Below are 24,047 nucleotides of genomic sequence, written 5' to 3' on the forward strand. Positions count from 1 at the left end.
TAACAACATGTAATTATAGTTGTTATTAAATAGCAATAAAAACAGACAGACATTTGTTAATCTGTTAAGCGTCACCGTCCCGTATACGGGACACCTAAGTTTACTTCAATATTGTTGAGGTAAATGTTAATCTATCACTACAAACTATATATTGTTGGAAAGGTCTAAGCCTCTAGAATACATATTTCAGCAGTGTTTTATAAAATAAATTATGTAGGGAGAGTAATTGATTCATTTATGAAGAGAGTGCGCCTCAAAACATTTATATCCTGATAAATGTCACTGTCTCGCCAGTGGGGCGCCTACGTTTATTTCAGTGTTTTCCACGTGAATTCTTATCCAATCCTGACAAACTATATATCGTTTGAAAGCTCTAAGGGTGTAGTTTCCATTTATCATCAGAATTTTGGGAAAGAAATTACATAGTGAGAGCCATTTTCTAAAATGCCACAGGTTCACAGGTGGGCCCATGTTGTTATTATATATTGGTAACACAAATACCCTATCTAAACCTAAAATATCTTGACAAACTATATATCATTGGAAAGCTCTAAGAGTGTAGTTTTCATATTTTATCACCATTTTGGAGAAATTATAACAGAGTAAGAGTCAGATTCAAAAATGTCACCGGGCCACAGGTGGACCCAGTTTGTTTTTACATATGTATAGCCCTAATACCCTATTCCAGACCTAAACAATTTTGACAAACTATATATCATTGGAAAGCTCTAAGAGTGTAGTTATCATATATCTTTACCATTTTGAGAAAAAAATGACGTAGTGAAAGTCAGTTTCAAAAAGGTCACTGGCCCACATGTAGGCCCAATATGTTTTTACATTTTTTTAACACTAAACCCCCACCCTAAACCCCAAAAATCTTGATAAACTATATATCACTGGAAAGCTCTCAGAATGTAGTTTTCATATGTCAAAGTCATCTGATGATAGAAATAATTTAGTGACAGTTTTTTGTTACATGCCCCCCCTCCCATAGGAATGCATATTATTATTATTTATTCATAATGCCTATATCCTATTATAAATCTTCAAAAATGTTGACAAACTATATATCATTGGAAAGCTCTTAGAATGTAGTTTTCATATTTCAAAATGTTTTAGCAGTAATAATAATGCTGTGAAAGTAATTGATTCATTTATGACAAGAGTATGCAGCAAACCGTTGACACCTACTGGCCGTTGTTGGTAAAACCACTAAAACTGTAACACAAACCTCATTTTTTTTGTGATTTTAACTTGAAATTTGGATCACAACTGCTTGAGACATATGGCTTCATGTTTACATTATTACTTTTTTTAAAAATTTACCTTTTTATATTTTTTTCAATAAAATTAATATGTTATTGGATTATTTTTATTTATTAAAATAAATGTAAACTGCTATAACAATTTTTCTGTTAAATATTTTTCAGTCAAAAACCTTGAATTGTCTTCTTTAAAACAAGACCAAGATTAGGCTTCTAGACCAAAAAGTGCCAGAGTTATATTCATTTGAAGATGCACTTCAACTTTTCACCCCCCCACTCTAAAGGATAGGACGACGCTTAAGAGGTTAATGTAAATTATTTATTTAGAGAAAAAATAAAATTGATTACAAAGATAAAAATTCTTTTGTGAGGTCTGCGTCATAAAACATATGTTTACAATCTATGCATAAAACCCAAATATAATGTTTCTTATGTACTATAATCATGATTTTCCATAAAAACAAAACAAATTCCAGTATCATTTTTGTTTTTATTTCATTTTTGATCATTAAATTAGTACAAAGTCTTCAGTCAGAACTGTATCCGGGTCCCGCGCTGACCTTTCCTATATGAGCTGCTCGCGCGACCTCCATTTCCTTCACTCAACTCATCGCGCTCCAGCCGGTTGCTGCAGGAGGACATAAGATCGCGCTCCCGCAATATCAACTTTACTCAATCATGCTGTCTGTTCGCGTCGCGGCGGCCTTGTCCCGAACCCTGCCCCGGCGAGCCGGATTCGTAAGTCTAATTTTGAGCAGACAGAAAAGAGTCGCTGAATGTCAGCGGTGTTAATGGCGTGAGGCTCCGTGCGCCGCCATCTTGCAGCAACGTTATGAAGGGCCTGCACGTCTCGCGCATTATTGTATTTCATTCACTCTTGTTTTACTTCAGTACGTTTCGTAGCAGAAGTGGACCGTTTGAAACATGTTTTATTGGGTGCTTTAAGACGTTAATATATGTAAACGCACATTTTGGCGAGGTGGCGTTCATTGAATGACATTCTTTATTGAAGGTCAGGAAGTGCTGCTCGGGTTTGTGACATGTCAGCTGTCAGATGTTTTATAATTCATGCAAATAAATGTATTGTTATACATACTTCGCTTACATGGCTTTATTATGTTTTATGTAACGTTAGTATTTTTTGCGATCTCGATATTTGGGAGGAAGTGTGGCCAATGTCTGGTGACGTGATGCGTTGACTGCATTATTAAATCTTACCTAAGATTTAACTTAACTTTATTTTCATTAGTTAAGATTTGAAGTTTCTATGATTTATTTTGTACTTAAAATGTTTTATAAACAAAATGGGCGTAGCTGCAGTAGCATGGCTGCTGCCAGCTCATGAAGGTCAAGCGTTCACGTGCAACTTAATGTTTTTGGTTTACATTAAACGTGAATAGTCGTCCCTGACATTGTTATTTAAGCTCAAACTAAATGTCTTTAAATGCAGGTGTCCAAAAATGTTGCTGCTGCATGCGTTGGAGTGAACAACCTGCACACCGCCAGGCCATGGCTGCAGAAGACAGGTTTGTGCTTGTTGCTACTTGCATCATATTTAGATGTTATTGTGTATTTTCCCAGTTTTGCTTTATTAATAATGTGCTTGTATTTGTTTTGTTTAGCGACATCTGAGGTATCCAGCATTCTGGAGGAGAAGATTCTCGGAGCTAAAACTAGTGCAGATCTTGAGGAGACTGGACGTGTGTTGTCCATTGGTGACGGTATCGCTCGTGTCTATGGGCTGAGGAATGTGCAGGCCGAAGAGATGGTGGAGTTCTCCTCTGGACTGAAGGTGAGTCAATCGATTATGCTGTCCTTGAACCCAACTGCGTCAACATTTAGTTTTTTTGAAGGTTCTTATGCTTTTATGTAATGTTTGGATATATTTATCATTTTGTGTTTTTGTAAGCAAAATCTGCCTCTAATATTGGCTATTCTTATTGCACAGCATACAACAAGTGATTGTGAACCAAGCAAGCTAGTATAACATAATTGTCTTTTTTGTAAGTTTCTCTATATCTGTATTTGGGTCTCTTACATTAATAAAATATGTGTTTCTTTCTCTTTGAAGGGAATGTCTCTGAACTTGGAGCCTGATAATGTTGGTGTTGTGGTTTTTGGTAACGACAAACTGATCAAGGAGGGTGACATTGTCAAGAGAACAGGAGCTATCGTGGACGTACCTGTCGGAGAAGAGCTGCTGGGACGTGTTGTGGATGCTCTGGGAAACCCCATCGATGGCAAGGTTTGCCCACCGTTACAAATCTTCAAATCTTTTGGCTTTTTAAAGTTGGTTTATCGCTCATTAAGGTTGCGTTTACACGACAACGATGTAGTGAAAAATTGTAACATTTACAATTGTGCATTTAAAAAAATTCACACACAGCAATGTCATCACAACGACGTGTTTACACAAATCTGAGAAAATGACACACTTCTGCATGCCAGGCTAATAGTTGCCGATCTTAACTTAAAGAAACATCTGCACACACACACATTCTTCTACAGAATGCCATTTATCACTGGATAACAATCAAGACCGCTTTGTTTGAGCAAACAATGAGGTAGATTTTTTTTTTACTCTAGACCAGGTGTAGGCAACATCGGTACTGGGTTGCCGATATCCTCAATCACCTGAAAACTACAGGTAGGTGAGGTTTTATCAGGTTTGGACCTAAAAATCTGCAGGACATTGGCACTCCAGGACTGACGTTGCCTACCCCTGCTCTAGATGGTTTCAGCAGTAACAACGTAAACAAACGGCTTTTGTGGAACAAATGTAACTTCTGGTAAACTCAGCAAAGAATCAATAACAACATGGTCCTTTTAGAGTAGTTTATTTCTCATAACAAGGAAAATAAACAATTAGATTACTTTAGTTCAAATCATAGTTAAAGCATATCAAAAACTACATTGAGCTCCCTTCACACAGCGATGATCCATAATCGCCGTCTTCAGGAAACAAAACCATTTTTTTTTTGACAAGGTTTTTGTTCCAGAATTCGGTTTAGACTCTAGCCAGTCCATTAAACGAACAGAGACCCGTGACTGGTTGCTTAAACCTAGCCCTGAAATTATGAACTGGTACCAACTAGCAATAAGTTTGGTCTAATTTAAATCCATAAGACTGATTAGCCCTTTCTAACTTTATGCAACTTACTTAAAACTGTTATGATCAGTCTTGGAAGAAAAAAATGCATGACTAATTCTTAAAACTTAAACTTAGTTTATGCAACCGGTCACAGAAGTGAAGTTCTGTCCAGATGTACAATCACGATAACGCACGTGCGTCCGATGAAACTATAACACTGGAATTTGCTTCACTTTTTTATACTCTGTTTGTGCCGCTTAAGATGCACTTGTAGGCTAACATTAAAGGAATAGTCTACTCATTTTCAATATTAAAATATGTTATTACCTTAACTAAGAACTGTTGAATCATCCCTCTATCATCTGTGTGTGTGCACGTAAGCGCTGGAGCGCGCTGCGACGCTACGATAGCATTTAGCTTAGCCCCATTCATTCAATGGTACCATTTAGAGATAAAGTTAGAAGTGACCAAACACATCAACGTTTTTCCTATTCAAGACGAGTAGTTATACGAGCAAGTTTGGTGGTACAAAATAAAACATAGCGCTTTTCTAAGCGGATTTAAAAGAGGAACTATATTTTATGGCGTAATAGCACTTTTGGGAGTACTTCGACTCGGCGCAGTAACACCCTCCCTCTCCCATTATGAGAGTGAGAAGGGGAGCGGACTTTTCAGGCGAGTCGAAGTGCTCCCAAAAGTGCAATTACGCCATAAAATATAGTTACTCTTTTAAATCCGCTTAGAAAAGCGCTATGTTTTATTTTGTATCACCAAACTTGCTCGTATAACTACTCGTCTTAAATAGGAAAAACGTTGATGTGTTTGGTCACTTCTAACTTTATCTCCAAATGGCACCATTGAATGAATGGGGCTAAGCTAAATGCTATCGTAGCGTCGCAGCGCACTCCAGCGCTTACGTGCACACACAGAGATGATAGAGGGATGTATCAACAGTTCTTAGTTAAGGTAATAACATATTTTAATATTGAAAATGAGTAGACTATTCCTTTAACTAAGTTTCCATTGAAACATGAAACAAGTCTTTTCACAATTTGCAAAAGGAAAAACAAAAAAGGTGCGTTTCCAAGTTGTTCGAGTGAATGGTTGTGGTATTGGTAACCTAGTAACCAACGATTCATAAAACAAGGCACTCTTAGAAAATGGCGACAGGACTGCATTTTGTTACAATTTGGTTATAAATTTACTAGAAGTTACACTTGTAATTGACAAACTGAATGTTGTGCACAGGAGAAGAAATGCAGAATATTTGATGCAGGCATTCGCACAAAGGCATTGCGATGATGTTGAGCCCCATATATACCATCTTTTCAGATACAGCTAGATGATCAGTCACCTGGGTTTAATGTTCACTACGTCAGAACTTATTCGGCTAATTCATTTCAATCTCCTATTATTTGCACTTACTCTTTTGCGCAAGTAAAAATGTCGTTTTCACACACATGCACTTTTGTTGTCTAAATGAAAAATGTAAAGTTTTTGGTTAATGTTGTGTTAAAGGCCCCCTGAGTTCCACTCAATTGTTTTCTTTCTGTTTTTGAACACCAGGGCCCCCTGGGCTCCAAAGAGCGTAGACGTGTGGGTCTGAAGGCCCCTGGCATCATCCCCCGAATCTCTGTGAAGGAGCCCATGCAGACTGGGATCAAAGCTGTGGACAGTCTGGTGCCTATTGGCCGTGGACAGAGAGAGCTGATCATTGGTGACAGACAGACTGGGTAAATTTATAAATAGAAGGGGAAGGCATCGTGCTCATGCTAGGAGCAGAATATGGAATATAAGGGCACAATTATATCATACCTTACCCAGCCGTGCCCTAGTGCGTTTTTTTTCCGTCCATACTCCCCTAGAAGGACGCACTGTACTTTGACCAAGCCTTGGCACACTTCCATTGGGATGCAATCATTTTGAAAACGGGAAGTAAAGCGCGCTCTGAACCCTTGAACACATCGTGTGTTTTTTAGTTTTAAGTCGCCTGAGCCAACGTGAACTGAGCCCACCTCTGCAAGCCTGCCAGGGTGTGATTAACCAAACTGCACCCGGGCACTGTACAAAGCCATCACGCTAGTCTAACGAACCAGGCTTGAGGGGTCAAATGTGCTTGGGCACAGTTTGGTTGGGATAATGTGAGCCTGCACTAACACGATAATGGTGTGCTAATAGTAAAATGTGCTGAAACTTTTTTTGGGAGTCAAATTCGGTATCGTTTGGTTTTTAAAGCGGTCAAATGACATTGCTTAAAATATAATTGTGTGTTTGGTGTAATGCAATGTGTTTCGGCGGTTTAAGGTTCAAAAAATTAATTTCCCACATACGGTTTATTGACGGTTTCAGCAGTAACAACATAAACAAGCGGCTGTCGCGGTCCGCAGTAACTTCCGGTAAACTCCGCTAATAATAAATAACAACAAAGTACTTTAAACGTAGTTTATTTATATAACAAGCAAAACAACAACACATAGATTACCTAGGAAACCAAAACATTTGTTAATTTTTACGAGGCATTTGTTCAAGAGATCAGTTTAGCAACTAGTTAGACCATTGAAAAAACGAAACCGGAAGTAAGGTTCGGATCCAGACGTGTATCACGTGCGTCCGATGAAACAGTCTATACCTATGCCCTGCCTTTCTGAAAAGCATCCATTTACAAAGCTCATTGTTTTGAAAAGCGTGGTGTGTTCTGATTGGCCAGCTATCCAGTGTGTTGTGATTGCCTTATTTGTCATTGGTTGGACAAACTGTATTGCCACCACTGGTCTATATAAATGACTGGATTGCGCATAGAACGCTTAACGTAACAGCGTGAGTTGAAGCCAGCGCAGAGTTCGAGCCGCCATCTTGGTATACCCAACCGGCAGAGGGTGTCATTGACTTCCATTCAAAATCATGTTTTAAATTCACCCGCTTTACAGCGTATCAGTCACGCAAGATAATTTTTAGGATATGTGTGCGTAAATTAACTGTTAATTCTGGTGTTATTTGCAATGTTTATGCTTTAATCAGGCAGTTAAATGGATTTCAAAAAACCGTTAAGGTGAGTGTGTCTGCTGCGTTCTGTTAATGACACGGGTATAAATAAAGTTTTGTTTGACATTCAGCTACACGGTCAGCGTTATTTCTCTAAATAAGTTGAGGTAACTTGTAAGTTTAGATAACATAAAACCAGCAAATTATTGCATACACACATGGTACAAAGCATGATTATTTATTTAGATTTCAGAATGTTTGTCATTAATACTAAATATGCTGCGGTCTGTCTGCTGATCTGATACTGTAATGAAGATGAATGTATAATAACTGATTAAAAACTAAAATGTACAACTTTCAGTAAATAACTATGTACATTCTTAGGACATTTGTGTTGTAATAATGTACAGGGTAACTTCAGATATAAAAACGAAGACTAGTAAAGTGATGTTTTATCAAAATCAGATCGTGTCCATTGATTTAATAGAACGTTTGGGTATACCAACATGGCGGCGCGGTGGCTTCACAGTTGTGACGTCATGCGCAATCCAGTCATTTATATAGATCAGTGATTGCCACCAAGACCGTGATGCTGAATTGCGATCCCTGTGGTATTCGGTGCAAAATCTTGGTAGTGTTTACGCTCTTGTTAAAATAAATCGGGCTGTATACATTACATTTATAACATGAGTGATAACCTATTTAAACAAATACATCACCTGTTTTATCTGCCCACCATCCTGGTATTTATGGTGATTTGCAAGCAAAACGTAACTTGACAATAGGGGTGGGCAAAAAAAATTATTTTCCGATTAATCGTTTTTTTCTGTGGTCTACTCAAAATCGATTCTCACACGCCATGAATAGATTTTTTTTCCCCCAATTTTATTTCCGCAAACATTGAACGTAAAATTAACGTTAATCTAATTACTAATCTTCTCCACTAGATGTCACCTTTTTTTTGCCTTGCGTGATGTTACCAAGAAGTGAAAGGCGGGCCTGTCATTCATTCATTCATTCAGTCTAAATGAATATAGATTATATATATATAATATATTAGAATGGAGTTGAATTGAGTATAAAAATCGAGTCAAAAATGAATCGATTTGATAGCTTATGAATCGAAATTGAATTGATCTGAAACATCTGAATCGATACCCAGCCCTACTTGACAAGAGCATCTGCTTGCAATATATATAAAATATAATGTGTGTGTGTTTTAAATGTGTGTTTTTTTTTGTCTCCCAGCAAAACCGCCATTGCTATTGACGCAATCATCAACCAGAAGCGCTTCAACGACGGCACTGATGAGAAAAAGAAGCTGTACTGCATCTACGTGGCCATCGGTCAGAAGAGATCCACCGTGGCCCAGCTGGTGAAAAGGCTGACAGATGCTAAGGCCATGCAATACACCATTGTGGTGTCTGCTACCGCATCTGACGCCGCCCCACTGCAGTACTTGGCTCCTTACTCCGGCTGCTCCATGGGCGAGTACTTCAGAGACAACGGCAAACACGCCCTCATCATCTATGACGATCTGTCCAAACAGGTGAGTTCTCCTTGCTGTGTACAACCAGAGTTTCGATGCACCTTATTGGGAACGTTATGAACTCTTTGTTGCCGACTACAGGCCGTTGCCTACCGTCAAATGTCCCTGCTGCTGCGTCGTCCCCCTGGTCGTGAGGCTTACCCCGGTGACGTCTTCTACCTGCACTCCCGTCTCCTGGAGAGAGCAGCCAAGATGAACGACAACTTCGGCGGTGGATCCCTCACTGCCCTGCCCGTCATCGAGACCCAGGCCGGAGACGTGTCCGCTTACATTCCCACTAATGTCATCTCCATCACTGACGGACAGGTGAGCGACTGAAGAGCTAATTGGAGGTCGGTTGAGCATCACAATGATGTCAATAACGATCCCGTTTTCCTCAAACAGATTTTCTTGGAGACAGAGTTGTTTTACAAGGGTATCCGTCCCGCTATTAACGTGGGTCTGTCCGTGTCCCGTGTCGGCTCTGCTGCCCAGACCAGAGCCATGAAGCAGGTTAGTGCCCTTTTGTTTTTTTCTATTCTTGGGCTGAAATCTGAAAAGCCAAGATATTAAATTGCCAAAACTCTGTTTTCTAGGTGGCTGGTACCATGAAGCTGGAGCTGGCCCAGTACCGTGAGGTGGCTGCTTTCGCCCAGTTCGGTTCTGATCTGGATGCCGCCACCCAGCAGCTTCTTAACAGAGGCGTGCGACTCACAGAGCTGCTCAAGCAGGGTCAATACAGTAAGTCTGCCGCTGGAATAACATCCTGTTCGCCTTCATGTAAAATTCCCACACTAACCGCGTGTTCTTGTGTAGCACCCATGGCCATTGAGGAGCAGGTGGCAGTCATTTACGCTGGTGTAAGAGGATATCTGGACAAAATGGATCCCAGCAAGATCACCAAATTCGAGAAAGCCTTCCTTGAACACGTCAAGAGCCAACACCAGGACCTGCTTGCAGCCATCAGGTAAGCTTCTTTCGAAAGGTGAAGTTGTTGAATGGAGGATTGCCAATAACATGAAAGACTAGATCAGTCATGGTGTGTTTATAAACTTGCGTTATTGTTCAAGTGTGATGTTTAGAAACTTTAAATCTTAAATGCCAGTGTTATTGGAATTCATCAATGCACTTGTTCTCATTTTTGTTTCAGGACTGAGGGTAAGATTTCAGAGCCATCTGACGCTAAACTCAAGGAAATTGTTCTTAACTTCCTGTCAAGCTTCGACTAGTTTGTTGCCTTTATTGCGAATGTTTTGTCAATGTTTGAATAGTGCTCCAGCATAAATTTATACAAACCCCTAAAGAGAAAATTCAAGTGGCACTTGATCCTCAATGTACAGAAGTCTCCTAACAGAGAATAAAGTGTTCCCCACTCCAAATGTGACTGTTTTTATAATTTTGTGTGCAAATGTTTAATGTCATTTTGGTGTAACAATGAATGCAATCCATATTTAAGCTAGGGATTTTAACTATGCATTTGGCAATGAGAGGTTTTATCTACCTTTCTTGTCTGTTTATAACTTGATGCTTCGTGTATCATCAAACTGTGGTAGGGAAGTTTTTAACCGATATCTCCCTGAAATCATATGTAATGGTTTATTTGCTTCAGTGCTCTGTAAAGACTTGTGCCTTAACACTTATAATTATTTGACTGTGTAATGTTTCTGCCGTTTGGGATGTTAAAACTAGATTTATGACATTTTGGTTCGGTTTATTCATGCAAAGTTTAAATGCCAAATTTTATGTGTCACAGTAGGTCTATGAAAGTTATAACCAGTCAGTTTCTTATGAGGAGAAATTGACAGCTAAAGCACCATAAATGCACTACTGTTCAAATGTTTCAGATTTGAAGTTACTTTTGTAGACTTTTTGTTGTGCCAAAATAAGTTTTCAATAGACTACAATTTTATACAACTTTTTTTTTAAATTGATGACTTGGACGGACTGAAAGAAATTAAGTGTTTATGCGAGGCAAATAAATGAAGTACTTTGGGAAAATATTTTTTCAGTGCAGGGTTTTACAAAGTCAAATTTAAGTCTTTAAGACCATTTTGAATCAAATTTAAGACCTGTAACCCGACAATGAGGTCAAATAATTATAGTCCATGTGTTTAAGACCTTTTATCTTTCATGACAAAAACCATATGTATCTAGGATTAGGAGAAGACACCCCACAAGATGAAATGAGACACAAGATTGGGTTCATAAGAATAAGACAAGATTGATATGCTTTGCTGATATTGATAGAGCAGTTTTCACCTTCAGACTTAAAGACGAAGTTTAAAGAAGTTGACATAACTTATTAATTCAAGTTGAAATTGTTTAACTTAATTTTTTAAGTTAGTGTAACATAAAATGTGTTGATTTGACAAAAATTCTGCAAATTTTTTACAGTGTAGTGATGAGTTGCTGTAACTTAGTTGAAATAAGCTAATTCAACTTAATTTTATAAGTTACAAGTCAATCTAAAATCTAAGTTTAAATCACATTGAAAAAAGGTTTTGTTTCAATTTTGACAAATCACCATCATGGCGATCATTGTTTGCATTTCATCAGCTCATTTGCATTTAAAGGGAAACGCCCAAAAACGGCACATTTTTGCTCGCACCTACAAACATGCAATAATATTATCTGTGGGGTATTTTGAGATAAAACTTCACTCTGGGGACACCAAAGACTTATTTTACATCTTTAAAAAATCTCATAACATGACCCCTTTAACATAAGTTTGGATGCAAGTGTAATGTAAGTGTGTTACTGGAACCAGTTCAGACTGGAATGATGGGTGTTTAACTATAACCATTATTTGTGGTTTTCTATTGCAGCATTGCACATTTTTGATAAGGGCATACATGATGCTCACTTCTTAGCAAACTATGCTAATCAATAGGTAGTGTTTGTGCATTTCACGACTTTACCACCAGATGGAGACTTGAGCATTCAGACCTGAGCTGGAAATCTTTCTTTAGATTTGACACAGGTTGTATGACACCCCACATGACATGCATTTTTACATTTTTCACCACCTGATAAAGTATACAGTCTGTGTCTTAAAGCAACAACACCTGTTCTGAAAACCCAAGAATGTCATATAATAAACTATTTTAATTTTCTCAGACTAATACGGCAAAAACAAAGCAGCTTTATTTCGATCTCTAAACGCACATTTGTGTGCCACGTGCATAATCCTACCCCAGAAAACAAACACGCACCCTCAAGCATCTGTTGACAAAGTTCAGCAAATCATTACATGTTCTGTTCCTGTACTCACTCTTCTCATCAGAATCAAACAGCTGGCTCCAATTATTCAACATTTGAAAAAAAAAGAACAAATACGCACCAAAAATGATTTAGCAAAGTCTGGAAAAACACATGCATAGCTTGTATCTTGTGTTGGCAACGGCGTGTCTGTACATGCATGCATCTGTTTATAAAAGTGTTGCGGTTTTGTCTGTTTATTAGACAGGAGGTGATACAGTCATATACCAGCGGGATGCAGAGTACACACACACACACACACACACACACACAAACATGTGGCCACTTGTCTTCAGACAATAAAACACACTGCTGCAATATTTACATCTGTGTAACGGGTTTGGTATTATTACGTCCCAAGGTACAGTGTTAATATCACAAACACACTTTTGGCAGACGGTCTGATGTGTGTGTGCGTGTGTGTGTGTGTGTGTGTGTGTGTGTGTGTGTGTGTGTGTATCTATAAACCAGACAGGATGCTGCAGGCCTGCCGTACAAGTCTGCGTCATTTGAAACCGTGAGCTCTCGTCTGAGAATCTTGACTTCAAGTTTAACACGCTGGGATGATGGGGGTTCAAGGTTAAGACGGACAAAGTGTTACAGACTTTCATTTCTCAACACTAGTTCCGACTTTAAATTCTGATGAGATGAGTTTGATTCAAAGCAGCTGTAAAACATGGGAAAACATTATGTAAAAACAGTAAATCACTAAAAATGACTTGGTCATTTTTAAAATGTCTGCATCACATTAACTCATATTTGGGTAAAATATGGACATACCCAACCGTTTGGTTAATTTCAACCCAAATGCTGGGTTGTTTCAACCCATAGTTGGGTAAAAACAAGCCAGTCAATGTGTCAATATCTTTTCAAATATTTTAATTTCTTGTCTTAGACTGAAATGTTGGAGTCTTCTGCTTGTCATCACACTTTTCTTCGTTATATGACCTAAACCCCATTCACACAGACCTTTGGTCCCAGAAAATACCCGCAAATTTGCCAGACAAGCTTCTGTGTGAACGCAAACACGTCATGTAAATCTTCTGGGATCGTTGCCGAAAAAAGGACCTAGTAAGATACCTGGAAAAACCCCTGTGTGAACAAGAAGCCAAAACAATGCAGTAATGGGCATGTCGTAGTGAGGACGCATGCGTCATCACAACAAAAGTTATGGTTCAAGCTCTATAAATCGAGAGATTTACATGCAGGACGAGAAATGTCGCAAACTTGCCTGAAGCAGTTATCAGGAAATGATAAATGAGATGCATAAACAATGCTGGACGTGCCATAGTGAGGACGCGCTATCATGGCAACATGAAGTTTATTCAACTTTTAAAAATGAGGGATTAGCATGCAATACAACATTCACAACGAGAAATGTCAGCAAACTGGACTGAAGCAGATATCAGGTTAAGTTAGCTGGTCACTTGGTCACTTACTGCGCTGAAGCGAAGATCATTTAGCAGCATAAAAGAATATCGCGTCAGGTGCTCATAATAAAAAACGGAAATGCCCGCGCGTCATCCCAACAAGATATTTAATTCATCTCCTCAAAACGGGGGTTTTAAATATTTACAATCACGATGAGAAATGTCTGAAAACTGGATTAAAGCAGAGATCAGGGAGCTCGTCAAATATCCACTCTGAAGCTGAAATCATTCACCAGCATTAGAACGGTGCATCACGCACTCCTTTATAGTCTTATCATAAACAAAATTGATTGCGAGTGGTTTCTGGAGAGAGAAATAATAAATAATATGCAAACTTCAGACTTCGAAGATGCGGGACTTTACAGGTCACGTGTTTTTCCGGAGCCTTGCAGATGCCGGCAAATCATTGGCAGTGTGAATGAATGCAAAAATCAAACGATCCCGGAAAAATCCAGAGTGCATTTTCCATGTATTTTCAGGAATGTCTGTGTGAAAAGGGCTTTACAGTTGCAATCAATAGTTTACATACACCTTGCAGAATCTTCCAAATGATGAAAATTTTGGAAAAAGAGGACTTTTACAAAGTTAAGGATTATTTTAATTTAGTTCTGCCCATTTCACATGAGAAATGTTTACAGTAAGTTCGTACAATCATTAGCTGCGTTTCCATTTTCAGGTCACCTGATGTAAGAAAATCACATAATTATTATTTGAAGATAAAGCAGTATTTACTAAAACCTTCCAGAAACACCTCAATACATGTCTGCTTTTCTTGCCAATAATGTTTTGGATAACACTCCTACATCTCTTTTGATTTAAAATAATGTACTATGACCTCCAAGAAACATCTATACGTTGCCACTACTAAGTATAAGGGGCTTTCTTTAGGATTAATGTTTGGATAATACTACATCTCCTTCGATTAAAAGTAATGCCTAGTGCGGTGGATGTGATATTAGTAAACCTACAGACATCTTTTGACGTGAGGTTTGGAATGACTTATCACGAGAGGAAAAACGATGTTTCGGTCAAATATAATCGGTTAACGGAAACGCCGTCATTTCGCAATAGACTTTTGTCGACATTTAGAAAATAACACTAAAGTTTTGCACAAATCTGCAATGGAAATGCAATTAGTGAGTGCACAGTATAAGCGAATAACTATCAAAAATCTGCTTATTATAGAAAACTGTTTTCATGCGTTTACATGCAAATCAATAAGCCTGCTATGCAGACAAATGTGTTTACATGGTACTTGAAGAATTATCAGTTTTCTCGAAGGCAGTGACGTCACCACCTATCGTACATAATAGTCGTTCAAAAATAAAATCGTGAGAAAGCCGGTTAAGGTGTTTACATGCCACGCGAAATCGGCGTAATGAGCAAAAAACTACCTGTGACGATCGGTTTTTGTTTACGCTGTTTATGGGCTTTCCCCGATCAAGGAAAACTGTTTTACGCGTTTACATGACCCCACACGTTATCAGTTTATTAAACATAATCGACGTAAGACTGTGCATGTAAACGCACTCATAGACAGTTTTTATGTTGTGTGTTGAGTTGTTTAAAGGTTTCTTGTTTCTCCTAAGCCATTAAACTGTTTACTGATCTTCAGAAAGATCCTCCAGAATCTTTTCTTTTCAGTATCTTCTGGATATTTGAACCCTGTTTACCAGTGACTGTATGATGTTAAGATTCATCTCGTCACATCAAGAGACTCATACACAACTATTACAATAGATACACACATTCAGTAATGCTCAGTCAGCACGATTCATAAAAAACATTACCAGATCAACACAAAATGCACCCCATTTAGTCTCTCAATACACATTCTGGGTCATTCACACCCATAAAAACAAGATTGTTAAAGGGTTGGGTCCTTTCAGTCAAATGCTCTTAAAGAGGACACATATCATGAAAATATCATTTTTCTATGTTTAAAGGAATATTCCATTTTCTTAAAAGAAAAATCCAGATAATTTACTCACCACCATGTCATCCAAAATGTTGATGTCTTTCTTTGTTCAGTCAAGAAGAAATTATGTTTCTTGAGGAAAACATTGCAGGATTTTTCTTATTTTAATTGACTTTAATAGACACCAACATTTAATACTTAACTCAACACTTAACAGTTTTTTTCAACGGAGTTTCAAATGACTATAAACAATCCCAAACGAGGCATAAGGGTCTTATCTAGCGAAACAATTGTCATTTTTGACAAGAAAAATAAAAAATATGCTCTTTTAAACCACAACTTTTCGTCTAGGTCCAGTCCAGTGCAACCTAACGTAAATGCGTAGTGACGTAGGGAGGGCACGTGTTACATATATAAAACGCAAATTTGCGGACCATTTTAAACAATAAACTGACACAAAGACATTAATTAGTATCATTCCACATACAACAACGTCGTAATGGTCCTCTTTATACACACTTGTAAACACTGGGGTGGAGTTTCGCGTTCGTCTTCTGTGACCTCTTGACGTCATGACGTATTGCGTGGGGTCACATCACGCATCACGACTGGATCTAGACGAGGAGTTGTGGTTTAAAGGTGTATATTTTTTATTTTCTTGTCAAAAATGACAATCGCTTCGCCAGACAAGACCCCTATGCCTCGTGTGGGATCGTTTATAATCCTTTGAAAAAAACTGTCAAGTGTTGAGTTAAGTATTAAATGTTGGGCTCTATTAAAGTCCATTAAAATGAGAAAAATCGTTCAATGTTTTCCTCAAAAAACATAATTTCTTCTCGACTGAACAAAGAAAGACATCAACATTTTGGATGACATGGTGGTGAGTAAATTATCTGGATTTTTCTTTTAAGAAAATTGACTATTCCTTTAATTGCAATTATTGGGTCCCGAGAGCTTCTATCAACTTAGAAAATGTGTAAAAGATCAACCAAGTAACTTAGTTTTGGTAAACCATTCTCTGAAAGCATGTGAAAACATAGGTAATTGAAATTTTGCTCCCCCTGTGATGTCAGAAGGGGATAATACCGCTCCTTAATCTGCACTATCCAACCACGCCACTGCCATTTAGTGCAGAGATCAACTGATTTGCATTTTAAAGGACACACCCAAAAACTGTCACCCCCAAAAAGTGCCAATTTTAGCATGATATAATAAATTAGTACATGTTACTTTTTACATTATAAATGATTATATGGGATTTTGAGCAAAAACTTCACATGCGTACTCTGGAGACACCAAAAATGTATTTTACATGTTAAAAATGTGTGTGAAATGTCCCCTTTAAAAGAACCATTTCTTTATTTTTGTAAACTGATGAATGTTTTTACATTTTGTTTAACAGAAAGGTTTCTTAGGTTTCCTTTAATCTTTTCCTGTTTTCTGTTTGTTCTTCACACAGAGATCTTACGGCAGAGATATTTTATCTTACGCTTGACAACCAATGGTTACAATCTGCTTTTGTTGTAGCCTACATGCAAGAATTTTGTTCAAAACATCTTTTGTGTTTCACAGAAGACAGATGTACAGGTTTGAAACAACATGAGGGTAAGATTTTCATTTCTGATAAACTTTCCCCCTAAATCAGTGGTCTCAAACTCCCGGCCCGCGGGCCATTTGCGGCCCGCCCTCCCCCTCTGTGCGGCCCGCGTCACCTTTCAAAAATATAACATAATCTGGCCCGCAGAAAGATTTTTATTCCCTTTGTTTTATATTCATTTGATTTTTGATTTAAAAAATGTTCGTTCACATTTCGCGTCTAACAACGCGTTAAAACGAGTCAAAGCATTTTCCACTTTCCAAAGTGCTCGGGAGCGGAAGTTGCGCTCCGTGGCGTGGGTCGCGTCACCCGTTGCTACGCAGCCATGAACCGCGCGCGCTCTGTGATGTCGAGGATAACGGAATGCGTGATCGGATTTTAATTCCTCAACTGAACCTCGCGTCAATCATATCATTGTCAACATGCGATCAGTTAATCTGATCGGGACCTTGTAGTGTTTGTCCAGAGAAGATTTGTTACTTCCGGGTGGATACTCAGCTGTTACTCAGAGAAGACCGAGCTGCGGTGGGGTTAGTTCACATCAAGTCACAGCTTCTAATGGAGACACCGCATATGGAGGCAGAGCCGTATGTGTACTGCAACACATTTTAAACTACAGATAAGAAAAGAGCCATCAAAGTGCCCAGGTTAAGGAAAGAGAAAAGACGAGGAGAAATGTACAGAAGATAAAAGTATGTATACTGCTATATATAATGAAGTATAATATATTATTATATAGCTTACTATTCACTTACTATTACGCATAGAGCAATATTATTATTTTTTCTGTCCAACTAGTCTATGTAACATTGACTACCTATTCAAAAGTTTTAGGATCACTTTCACTTATTAATATTTTTCCACATATGTTAAAAAATTCATTAAAACTGAAATAACAAAGAACACAATGAAGTCAATACACTGAAAAAAAGGATTCATTGAATTTAATCAATTTTTTCAAGGTAAGTGGTTGCAATCAATTTATTTAAGCTACATTTAAACAAAAAAGATTAGTAAAGTAAAATAAAATATAAAACTTTTGTTTAAATGTAGCTTAAATAAATTGATTGCAACCACTTACCTTAAAAAAATTGATTAAATATAATGAATCATTTTTTTCAGTGTACTATGACTGAAAACAATCCAAATTAAATCAAAACAGAAACACTTACTGGTGGTAATTTTTTATAATAGTTTATAAATCTATACAGAAATTAAATTTGTTAGTTTAGTGCAAGGTTTTAATAGGTTGTAGTTATATAAGGTTAAGAAAATATTTACTTACTTTTATAAAATAATGTGTATTAAAAAGATAAAACCACTACTTATATATTTTCAAGCATTATTATACATTAAATAATAGAAAATAAACATGACATTTACAGAAATATAGTACTTTTTTAACGTTAAAATAGCACTGCGGCCCCCCGATGAAAGGTCTGTCTTAGAAATGGCCCCAAGCCAGTTTGAGTTTGAGACCCCTGCCCTAAATGTATGTAGGCGCTGGGGTCTACAACGTCTTTAATGAAACCAAGTTAAGATCGTAATGTGCACTACAAAACCGATTGAGAAAGTGCCCTTTTTTATTCTAGTGCTGTTTATCAGAAAGATGAAAGCTTTAAATAGTGGAAGCGAATCAGAAGAGAGCAAGCGTCTGGAAAACTGCTCGGTTTCCTGTGTTTTTGCTTCACTTTCTGTGAAAGCCATTATACACACACACATACATACACACACATACTATATAATACAAAAAACAATACTATATGTTTCCAGGTCAACATGTTACTAAAACCCATGTTTATCTATCAAAATAAGGACAAACAGTAGATATAAAGCTAATTACAATAAAAACTTCCCAAAGGGAGTTTTTGTCAGGTTCCATTAAGCTTCCTAAGTAAACTCCCACACGCATTAAACCGTGTAGCTGTTCCCAAGCTCACAGCGAGAGGCTGTTATTCTTTATCTAGGAGTGAGGAACATTAGTACAACCTTTAGCCCATTAAAGTGAATCATGTCTGTTTTTGGGACTGGTTCAGTTTAGCTCGGCAGGGACTGATAGTGATTTACCTGTGCTACATGACCTATTCAGCCTCCATAGACATCTTAAATCATTAACTTCACTCCACCTGGATCCCAGACATCATCTGACAAAACGTCATGCTTATGTTTTCACAATATAACACATCGTGTTGTTTATAAGAGTGGACCTTTGTACTCGTCCAGAACTTTCTCCCCCTCGTTCATTCCAGGTAAACATTCCCATCTGATTTTTTTTATAACGTTCCGGGAAAATATGGAATGTTACACGTCTTCCCTCCCCATGCCAGCGTTACAAACAGTCAGATCCAGACATCTTATGACTAACTTTAAGTTGGAAGTAACTGTGGAATCGGAGTCGGTGTGACGCTGTGTTTGGGTGAACAGATGAGCCTGTTCGAAAGTTTTTCGCTTTCGTTCTTAAAATCTGTTGATGGAGCCCTCGAAGAACAAAACCAGATTCACACATGTGCATCTGTTTACATTTCTGGTGAATGTTCTGTCATCATTCACATCATGCTGTTCCGGACATGTATGACTTTCTTTTTTCTGTAATGCACAGATGAGAAATGTTAAAGGAAATGTTTTCCCTTTCCTAACAGTGAAGGTGAATGGACATCAGTGCCATAAAAACATCATCATATGACTCATACAGGCTTATGAATCTATAAGCCAACTTTGTATGAGGAGAGACTAAAAATTTGGAAATTCAAACAGATGTTCGGCACTAAAGAGAAATTGTGTTCCACATAAAATGCAAACTCAGAGGTTTTGAAAGATGTGATGTGACTAAATGATGTCAGAATTTACAGTTTTGGGTAAAGGTGGAAAGTAACGAATTACATTTACTCACGTTACTGTAACTGAGTCATTTTTTGTGCACTTTTACTTTTTAAAGATTTAAAATCAATAATTTAACTTTTACTTAAGTATGCTTTGTTTAAAGTATTGTACTTCGCTACGACTTAAATCATATCCGTTACTTAGTAAAAAATATGTAAGAAATAATTGACAATGGGCCGTTGAATTATTTGAAAATAATGCACATCCAAGGTTTTTAATGTGGCACGACATGAAGCGGAGTGCCCACGGGCACAAATCAATTACAACCATGGCTGTCAAAAGATTAATCGCGGTTAATCCCATCCAAAATAAAAGTTTGTGTTTACATAACATATACTCACCTAAAAGATTAGGGAAATGGGAAATGGGAAAGAAAAGTGATTTTAGCAATTTTGAGCGTGGCATGGTTGTTAGTGCCAGACGGGCCGGTCAGAGTACTTCACAATCTGCTCAGTAACTGGGATTTTCACGCACAACCATTTCTATGGTTTACAAAGAATGATGTGAAAAGGGAAAAACATCCAGTATGCGGCAGTCCTGTGGGCGAAAATGTCTTGTTGTTGCTAGAGGTCAGAGGAGAATGATTCAAGCTGATAGAAGAGCAACTTTGACTGAAATAACCACTCGTTAAAACTGAGGTATGCAGCAAAGCATTTGTGAAGCCACAACACGCACAACCTTGAGGCGGATGGACTACAACAGCAGAAGACCCCATCGAGTACCACTCATCTCCACTACAAATAGGGAAAAGAGGCTACAATTTGCACAAGCTCACCAAAATTGGACAGTTGAAGACTGGAAAAATGTTTCCTGGTCTGATAGAGTCTAGATTTCTGTTGAGACATTCAGATGGTAGAGTCAGAATTTGGCGTAAACAGAATGAGAACATGGATCCATCATGCCTTGTTATCACTGTGCAGGCTGTTGGTGGAGGTGTAATGGTGTGGGGGATGTTTTCTTGGCACACTTTGGGCCCCTTAGTGCCAATTAGGCATCGTTTAAATGCCACAGCCTACCAGAGCATTGTTTCTGACCATGTCCATCCCTTTATGACCACCATGTACTCATCCTCTGATGGCTACTTCCAGCAGGATAATGCATCATGTCACAAAGCTTGAACCATTTCAAACTGGTTTCTTGAACATGACAATGAGTTCACTGTACTAAAATGACCCCCACAGTCACCAGATCTCAATCCAATAGAGCATCTTTGGGATGTGGTGGAACGGGAGCTTCGTGCCCTGGATGTGCATCCCACAAATCCCCATCGACTGCAAGATGCTGTTCTATCAATATGGGCCAACATTTCTAAAGATTTCTAAGCAATCAGCCCAATTAGTTATAAAAAAGCTTTTTATTTTATTTACTTTTTGTTATTGCACTTTAATTATAAAGGTGTTCCTTCAATTAAAAACTACTAGTTTGTGATTCATATTTCCTTGTCCTTTTTGAACTATACCAGAATCCCCCACCTCACCCCGCTGTAAAAAAGTAACTCTGTAAATTTTTTTATTTTTTTTACTGAGTGAAGTTAAAATGACCTTTTTACTTTTACTGAAGTAGATTTTTAGACCAGTAATTTTACTTTTACTTAAAGGGCACCTATTTCATTGCTAAAAAAACAATGTTATTTTGTGTTCGCATGGTTTATGGTTAAAAAAACTTTCCCTCTTTTTCTGAAACGCATTGATTTTGTACAAAACGCATGGATTTGAAAAGCTCTGTGTTCCTGATTGGCCAGCTAATCTGTACATTGTGTTTGGCCTGAATACCTCATCAGCCGGAAATGTGATACTCCTTACCATGTTTGAAAGATTTGGTCATAATGCAATGCTAACAGGAGTTAATTTACAGGCTGAGTGAAAGCGGGAGGAATTATGATAATGTCGGTCTTTACTACATCACCAATCCCGGGAAATAAACTGTTGCCTACAATCCGTGTGTTTGTTACAGTCCAAGAAAATAGATTTTAAGTTGGAGACGATAACTAGCGTGATTGTTTACTTTGGGATTTGTACCTTTTACATATCTTTGACATGTACTAATACACACTTACACACCAAAGGAACATGAATCGGACCATGTTTTTTACTTTTACTTTGCGGACTCTTTCCACCTCTGGTTTTTTTTTAAACTTCCTTAAACTTAAACTTTGAAATGCGCTTTGAACATGATTTGTTTTGTCCAGTCATTCTTCCCAATCACATCCCTGTATGTGCGTTTGTGTGTGTGTGTGATGGAGACTAAGTACCTGAGTAATAGCTTCCATGTGCTACACACACACACACACACACACACAGTACAGTGACAAGCACACATCCTACAACATTATTCATCACATTATCTCATCCATCTCCACTGAAGTGTCTTTGAGGTTTAAAGCGCGTGACTGCGGATTTGAGCTCCTAGATTCCTAAAGTCTTTAAAAAGCAAACCCGAGAGACTTCATGATGCTTTTAATGAAATTAGCTACACGTATCTTGTAAAATCTTTAAAGGAATGTTCCAAGTTCAATACAAATTAAGCTCAGACTAAATGCGACTGCTATTTCCCCCATTGCTTGTTTTAACAAACTGGGCGAGTCAAAATTGTTTATTATGATCATCAAAAGCATACCAGAGGAACTGTCAATATTTAATTCTCGTAAGGAATGTCCCATTCTTAAATAAATAGGTTGTTGCGTAAAAGTACTAAAAGTGCTTTGGGGCATGGAGATGATGTCCCCACTGCAAGTTAGGAGAACGCTCTACCATCCCGGATGAGGTCAAGACGATGCTCTTCTACCCCAGGGGTGTCGGGAGAACTTATACTTCCCCAGAGGAGTCTAACAGAACATTTTACTGCCCCAGTTTACCCCGTCTAGCCAATTACATGCCTTTAAAGTCCGTGTAACATGATCAGTTACACAGGCTGTTAAAAGCACAACCGAAAACTTCTCCAATAAACGCACACCGAACAGGGTCTTTGTGGGAAAGGTAAAACTCAGGTATGTAGACTGCGAGTAGCACGAACGAACGCCATCTCGCCGCGGCTATTCTTACACAAACATTGATGTGGTTTTGTGCAGTCGAACCCTCACGCTCACACACATGTTAAGATCATCAGCAGGGTCGTCTTACGGCAAACCAACAGTCAAATCATAACCTACAATAGGAACAAAAGGACACTATGTGTGCATGTGTGTGTCTGCTTCCTGCCGGATCCAACAGAACGAGACATTCGAAAGTCTTAGATCCTGTTGAAACACATGCATGTGCCAATGGGAAGCAGTTTAAATCAGAACATTCCAGAACTTTGACCACCTGGGTTTTAATACCCGTGATGCCCCGGGAAGGTTTAATGACAGAGCAGATTGAGCTAAAGACTGTAATTTTGTCTCTTAACACACACAGAGCTGTGTTTGTAGATTGGGATGTGGGATTATGTCACTCACCACACCATCACGTGGTTGGTCAATGGTCAGGTCGATGGACCAATCAGCAGAGTGAATATGAGTATAAGAATCAGTCTGTTAATAATGAAACTGACCACCATGAGTCATTTACTGGACCATTGCCATAGTGGTGATTGTCAATGGATTTTTAAATTTTTGTCTTTGAAACACAAATACAAAGAAAACAATTTTGTTGGTTTCCTGTAAAGTTGCTTTGAAGCTAAATGAAACTTCTATTTACGTAATAAATTTTTAATTTACTGTAATAAATAAGAATTGTGCAATTTAATGTGAAACTAACTGCCTTGAGGGTAGGGTGTTGTAGATGGTTGCCAGAGCGTTGCTATAAAGATGTTATGGTGTCATGCAGTTTTTGTAGGGGGGGTTGCCAGAGCATTGCTTTAAAGTTAACATGTTTTTTTTTGGCGGGGGGGATTGGCAGAGCGTTGATATAAAAATGTAATGATGTCACAAAGGTATTTTTTGGGGGAGTTGCCAGAACGTTGTTTTAAGTTGAAATTGTGCCATGAATGATTTTTTTTTTGGGGGGGGTTGCCAAAGCGTTGCTATAAAGTTGTAATGGTGTCATGAATGTTTTTTTTTTTTTTTGGGGGGGGGTTGGCAGAGCGTTGATATAAAGATGTAATGATGTCACAAATGTATTT

The 24,047-nt window shown here is 38.1% G+C and overlaps 2 protein-coding genes across 3 annotated transcripts in view; one reads left to right on the top strand and one right to left on the bottom strand.

The window, feature by feature from the left end:
* Positions 1 to 24,047, bottom strand: part of haus1 (HAUS augmin-like complex, subunit 1) — a 54,843-nt gene that overhangs the window by 3,769 nt on the left and 27,027 nt on the right. The window lies entirely within an intron of this gene.
* Positions 1,847 to 10,245, top strand: atp5fa1 (ATP synthase F1 subunit alpha). The gene is made up of 11 exons (XM_055180141.2): positions 1,847 to 2,003; positions 2,716 to 2,791; positions 2,888 to 3,057; positions 3,337 to 3,510; positions 5,923 to 6,089; positions 8,587 to 8,887; positions 8,969 to 9,193; positions 9,272 to 9,379; positions 9,463 to 9,607; positions 9,683 to 9,833; positions 10,017 to 10,245. Exons 1-11 carry the CDS (start codon positions 1,944 to 1,946, stop codon positions 10,093 to 10,095), a joined length of 1,656 nt encoding a protein of 551 aa, XP_055036116.1. The 5' UTR covers positions 1,847 to 1,943; the 3' UTR covers positions 10,096 to 10,245.

The sequence above is a fragment of the Misgurnus anguillicaudatus genome, chromosome 9 (genome assembly GCF_027580225.2).
Source record: "Misgurnus anguillicaudatus chromosome 9, ASM2758022v2, whole genome shotgun sequence".
NCBI lineage: Eukaryota > Metazoa > Chordata > Actinopteri > Cypriniformes > Cobitidae > Misgurnus > Misgurnus anguillicaudatus.

Bases quoted from the DNA above. Each gene is read 5' to 3' on its own strand.
- atp5fa1 (XM_055180141.2), top strand. From the start codon at position 1,944: ATGCTGTCTGTTCGCGTCGCGGCGGCCTTGTCCCGAACCCTGCCCCGG. The intron at 2,792-2,887 runs GTTTGTGCTTGT...TGTTTTGTTTAG, and splicing joins GCCATGGCTGCAGAAGACAG to CGACATCTGAGGTATCCAGC. The intron at 8,888-8,968 runs GTGAGTTCTCCT...TGCCGACTACAG, and splicing joins ATGACGATCTGTCCAAACAG to GCCGTTGCCTACCGTCAAAT.